A 5,503-nucleotide genomic window follows, 5' to 3' on the forward strand; every position below is an offset into this window, starting at 1 on the left:
TCATAGAGTCTGGTCATACTAAAAATAGCTTTAAAACCATAGAGTTTCGCGAAATCGTAAGGAATCTCTGAAGCTTTATAAAAAATGGGTCTTGGGGAGTGTTATAAAATTAAACAAAAATATTCTGAGAAATCTGGTAACACTAAACCATAGTCTTTTTGTAAAATATTGGAATAAAATAAATGTATATAATAAATAAATATTAAAAAATTAACTCTTTAAGTCTGTAAGAGTCTCTAGAAATAGCTTTTCGATATTTAAAAAAAGATTTCCTTTAGAAATAATTAAAAAAAAAATAATAAACAGAACCTGGTAACACTATTCAAAGACCAAAATGTAATCCCCAAAACCCCTCCCCAAAAAAGTACTCCTCTTGTTGCTCAGTGTAATTGCTTTCAATTATTTAAATAAATAAATTAAGTTGCCTTCTCGCATACTAATAATAATAATAATCGTTTATAAAAAAAAAAATTGCTTGTCTTGGTTTTTTGAAAAAAAAAAATTACAATTTTGCTTAAAAGTTAGAGAGGAAGGGGGAGAGGGAGGGAAAGGGAAGGATGAGGAAGAAAAGTGGCTCAAAACGCGTTTTTTTTTTTTTCAGCCGCGATTCGGACGAACGACCATCACTTGGGCCTTCTTGTTCTTGCCCTTCTTGTTGCCGCGACGCCGGCGACGGCGGATGTTGTTGTTGTTGATGTTGCCACGCCTCTTGTTGACCCGACGCCTCCGGTTGCCACCATTACCACCGTTGGCCACCACCCGTCTCCTGTTAACCTGGCCGGGACGAATGCGAGTGGAACCAGCCGCCTGGCCGACAATTTGCGGCAGAAGAGAGGCGATCGGGGAGGAGCCGTAGATCACTTGGTTGATGGCCGCATTGTTGGCGGAGGAGGAGGAGGACGAAGAGGAGGAGGATGATGATCCCGAGTTGCCCAGATTCACGTAGATGGCTCCATTGGCTGTGGTGGTTACTATCCCACTATCAGTTGTGGTTCCAGTGGTGGTGCCAGTTCCCGTGGTTGTTCCCGTCACTGTGCTGGTTCCCGATCCGGAGGACGAACTGGAGGAAGGACGCAGCTGCTCCAGCATGTCCTGTTTGTTGGTAATGTACTGGTTCAGGGCCGAGTTGAGGCCACTGTTGGTGGAGCTGGAGCTGCTGCTGGTGAGTCCGGAGGCCAGGAATCTCAACTGGCCATTCTCATTACCGTCCTTGACGAAAATCCCGGCCAGGCGGGTCTGATCCTTCTCCGGCAGGGAGGCGGCAGAGTCCTTCTTCTCGGCCAGAGACTGGCCAAGTAGCAACCCAAAGACCACAATGATAGCGTTGTATTTCATTTCGCACACTGGCTCTGCGCCGACTGTTCGATTTTGGCCCAATCCCGGCCAGTTTATATAGCCAGCAATGAGTTGACGGAAATTAAAGAAAATTAAAGACACATTCAAAGAAGCGACCCTCGACGCTTTCTTTTATCATTCATGGATGAAAAAAATATCAGAAAAATTAGAATTTCTAGGCCCTGGGAGAAAGCCTTTCGCACTTTTTTTTTTTTAGCCCCCAGGGTGGATATCTCTTCTGTACCCGTTTTTTGTTCGCAGTTCCAGGTAATGTGCCGAGCGTGGCGAGAAGTGGCCGCACTTGTAGGCCATTGTTTGCTCTTCGCCACAGATCGTGAACCTCAAGTGCTCGGTCACAGGCAAAAAAATAGACAAAAATGTGAAAAAATTTGAAGAAAGAATAGGTTTTGGGAGCTTAACTCTCAATTAAAAATTAAAATCAGCAAAAAGAAAGGAAGGAATCAAACCCAGAACAGTGTAGGATGATCAAGAAATTGTATTATTTTAAAAGAAATGGGACTTATGGAGTTTAAAAGACTTGATACCCGGTAATTTCTAGTATCTTTTTATTTTTAAATCATTTTTATTTATTTTTTATCGCATTTTTAGAGCTTTTAGTCTTATTTTTAGATCAAGAAACCCCCTAATTCTTACGGTTCTTAAGGGATATTAATTATTATGGGGAATATTAGTCATAAAAATAAAAACTTAAAAAAAATGGAGCTAAGAATAGGTGATATCTTTACTAATTGTAGAAAAAATATTTAAAAAATAGTTAAAATTAGATTTTTTAACTTTAGACAATATGATACCCGGTACTCTTCTCATATCATGTTCTAAAAACATTTTGAAACATATTTTTAGACTTTGTGGCCTTCCTTTTAGAGTCTAAAATTCTAAAAATCTAAAATTTATACCTAGAAAGAAACTCTCTTCTAAATATTAGATTATAAATCTCATCCAAACATAAATTCTTAAAAAATAATGTCTTAAAAACCTATATTTTCTGTCCAAGATGATAAAAATCAAATGAATCCTATTAAGCCTATAAAAATTCCCAAAAAACTCCTTATTTAAAACCCTCTCCCTTAAGAACCCTTTAACCCTTGAAAGCCTCTGATCTCTTGATATTTCTATAAACACAAATACGCGTTAACCCCTTGGAAACTGCTACAGTGCATTTTGCAAGACAGGCCTCATCCCCATCCAACTTCCAGGCCACCCCCAGCCCACCACAATTCTGGCTCCTCCTTTTAAGATCAACCGCTGTGAGATTGTGGATTCGCAATGGATTCCATCACTTTGGCGCCAATGTGCCCGCCATCACGGCACCAGTGGCGCCCCCTGGTGGCCCAGGACTAGGGGGGCTAGCACTACTATTCTCGTAGAGCCGTTTCATTTGGTTGGCGTGGTTCCAGTGCCGGCGCTCCTCCTGCTTTCCTGCTTCTCAATTTTTCGCCCAAGTTGGCCGACCGACAGTTTCGGGGCTGAATGCCTGGCGGGGCTGTTGAAATAAATTTCACTTACGCCAACGCCAACGCACACACGCAGTTGCCACAGTGGGTTAATTTTATAAAAAAAATTTAATTTAACTTTAATTTTTATCTCAATTTTTTTTTTGTTTTAAAAAAATATAGGGTAAGAGCCTTACCCTATATTTCTTACTTTAAAAATCTTATGAAATAATATATACATTAATTATTTTTCCCAGAACTAAATTCTAATTAATTCCTAAATTCTTAAATCTTTTATAAGAGATATACTACTTTTTTTCCTTTTCCTATCTCTTTAGTTCTTATTTAAATTATTATAAAATTATTATTAAATTCTAATAAATTTTAAAGTCTAGTAATATTTTAGTTTTTCTTATTTTTAACTTACTTTTTGAAACAAATTTTTTATTTGTAGAATTTTTAATGGTAATTTAATTATATTTTTCATAAAAAATTTTAAAAATTAGGCTTCAACTCTTCACGATTTTTATTTTTTCATTTTTTAAAGTTCAAATTTACATTTGTTTCTTGGTTTTAAGTTTTTTGCTTAAGTTTTTTGATTCAAGAAGCATCTCTTATTTGTAAAAATTATTAAAAATCATAGAAAAATCTTAAAAAAAAGAAATATTTTTATCTCGAAATATTTATAACTAAACCACTGTGCTGTGGGCCACATACGAATGTCGCTCACTGTTCGCGGTTCGTCGTTTACTTGGCAATGCAATTACAGGCGCTAACCGCGCGTGAAAACAGCAACAGGAAGCTACCATACCCCCAACGAAGTTACAGATACTCTAGTACTATATATCCCAGATCTTAAGGATATATTTGTTATCTAAAAAATTGGGAATAAAAATTATAATTTAATTCCATAATTTTCTCTTTTAAAAACCCCTATCATGGATATCATTTTCATATTTTCTGATGACCTCTTCTAGAGTATGGCTGATAGACTTTCTTTGTCTTCTTCTTGGCCCGTTATCCTTTATCCTTTTCAGCCCCCCTTGGACTCTACGCCCCTGACAGTTTTACGCCCCCCCCTCTGTTTTATTTCCCGCGGCTCCTGCCACTGAGCGGCTTAAAGCGACGCAATGACAATTAACAACAGGCGACAAAACGACAACGAAGGTGGAGGCTAAAGAGTTGGAGGCAGGGGCGTCAGAAAAGGGGGGCGATCAGGGGATGGAAGGTAAAAATAAGAAGGAGATACCCATGGGTGGCGGAAAGAGGAAGCAGAATGCCATATCAATGACAGCGCCAGACACCTGGGAGGGTGGGGGTGGCAGAAAAGAAAAGAAAAGAAAACAGAAAGGACCAAACGCAGCGACAACTTCACGCCAGGATTCTTCGAATGACACCGCAAGGAAACTAAATGCACTGAGAGAAATATTCAGAAGAAATGTCTTAATTAATTTTAAAGCGATATTTTTAAGAAAAAAATACCAAAAACAAGACTAAAATCAAAGAAATCTGAGGTTAGAGCTCTTTTTAAAAGAGAAAATAGTTTTCAAAAAGGTTTTTTTTAAGAGTTTTTAAGTTTTTGAACATTTTTTAAAGAGTTTTAAAAAGTTTTGAGCTCGGAAGCCCAAAAACTTTTTTTATTAAAATTTTCTAGACAAAAATAAAGTAATCTGAAGCCTTTTTTACACATTTTTTAAAACTTTTTAGTGTAAGAAGTTTGAATTTGTGTTTAAAAATAATTTCAAAAATATTTGAAAAATTTTTGAAAACTGTTTTTTGAACTTATAGCTTTAGTTTTTATTTTTTAAAAAGGATTTCAACATAAATTGAGTTAGAAACTTGTCTTTTTGAACATACTCTATCAAAAATGTCACAAAATAATAATGACACTTTGTTAGAAGAAGTTCTCTCAGTGTATAACCTGCCCGACACACTTACGCATATTAAGAGGCTTGAATTTTTCAGCATTTCAGAGAATATTCCCCCTCAAAACCCACACCAAATCCCCGCACTTCACTTCATTTTCATTTTCACGTGCAATTGAAGTGCAAAATGCGTTTGGCAATAGAATTTTCGTGAGCCAAAGTTTTTCCACAGCCACCCACCCAACCATCCACCACATCTCTCGCCACAATACAGAGAACTCAGTAGTAGTTCAGTGGTTCAGTTTTTCCACTCGACTCAATTTTTATTTTTTCGTGGGTTTTATTCGGAGCTGCGGAGAAAACATTTTTGTAAGTGAAATTTCAATGACATTTTAATGGAAATTGCAAATGAATGCGATAGCGGTGGGGGTATACAAAGTTGCATAATTGATGCAGAAACCTCTGGCACTCGGTAGGGCAGGGTATTGGGGATAACAATGCCAAGGGAGGCACTTTATATATTTTGAAATTGAAGAAGATTATTCAAAAATATTGTTGGAATAAAATTAAATAAAGCACTTACCTTCTCAATCTTCTTTTAAGATGTTTTTTGAAGAATATCTTTCCTAGGAATATAAAAAATCATTAAAAATAATAAAAATAAATATTATAATTATATTTTAAGCTATTTCTTAAACTAAAACAGCTATAGATGGCTATATTTTAGTTTCATGACTCTGTAATACCCATTAATCTTGTTTTTAGCTACAAGAATCTTAAAATAAAATTATGTTGCCTACTTTTGGGTGCTTAGGAACAGGCCATTGACAAAAACAAGTAGAAAAACAG

At 36.5% G+C, this 5,503-nt stretch overlaps 1 protein-coding gene across 1 annotated transcript; it reads right to left on the reverse strand.

Annotated features, from left to right (window-relative positions):
* Positions 1-329: 329 nt before the first annotated feature.
* On the reverse strand, positions 330-1,929 carry LOC6502371 (uncharacterized protein DDB_G0282077). Its single transcript, XM_001967514.4, has one exon. It carries the CDS (start codon positions 1,333-1,335, stop codon positions 598-600), a length of 738 nt encoding a protein of 245 aa, XP_001967550.3. The 5' UTR covers positions 1,336-1,929; the 3' UTR covers positions 330-597.
* Positions 1,930-5,503: the final 3,574 nt, after the last annotated feature.

The sequence above is a fragment of the Drosophila ananassae genome, chromosome XR, assembly GCF_017639315.1.
Source record: "Drosophila ananassae strain 14024-0371.13 chromosome XR, ASM1763931v2, whole genome shotgun sequence".
Taxonomy (NCBI): Eukaryota; Metazoa; Arthropoda; class Insecta; order Diptera; family Drosophilidae; genus Drosophila; species Drosophila ananassae.

Coding starts and splice junctions, on each gene's coding strand:
- LOC6502371 (XM_001967514.4), bottom strand. CDS start 1,335: ATGAAATACAACGCTATCATTGTGGTCTTTGGGTTGCTACTTGGCCAG.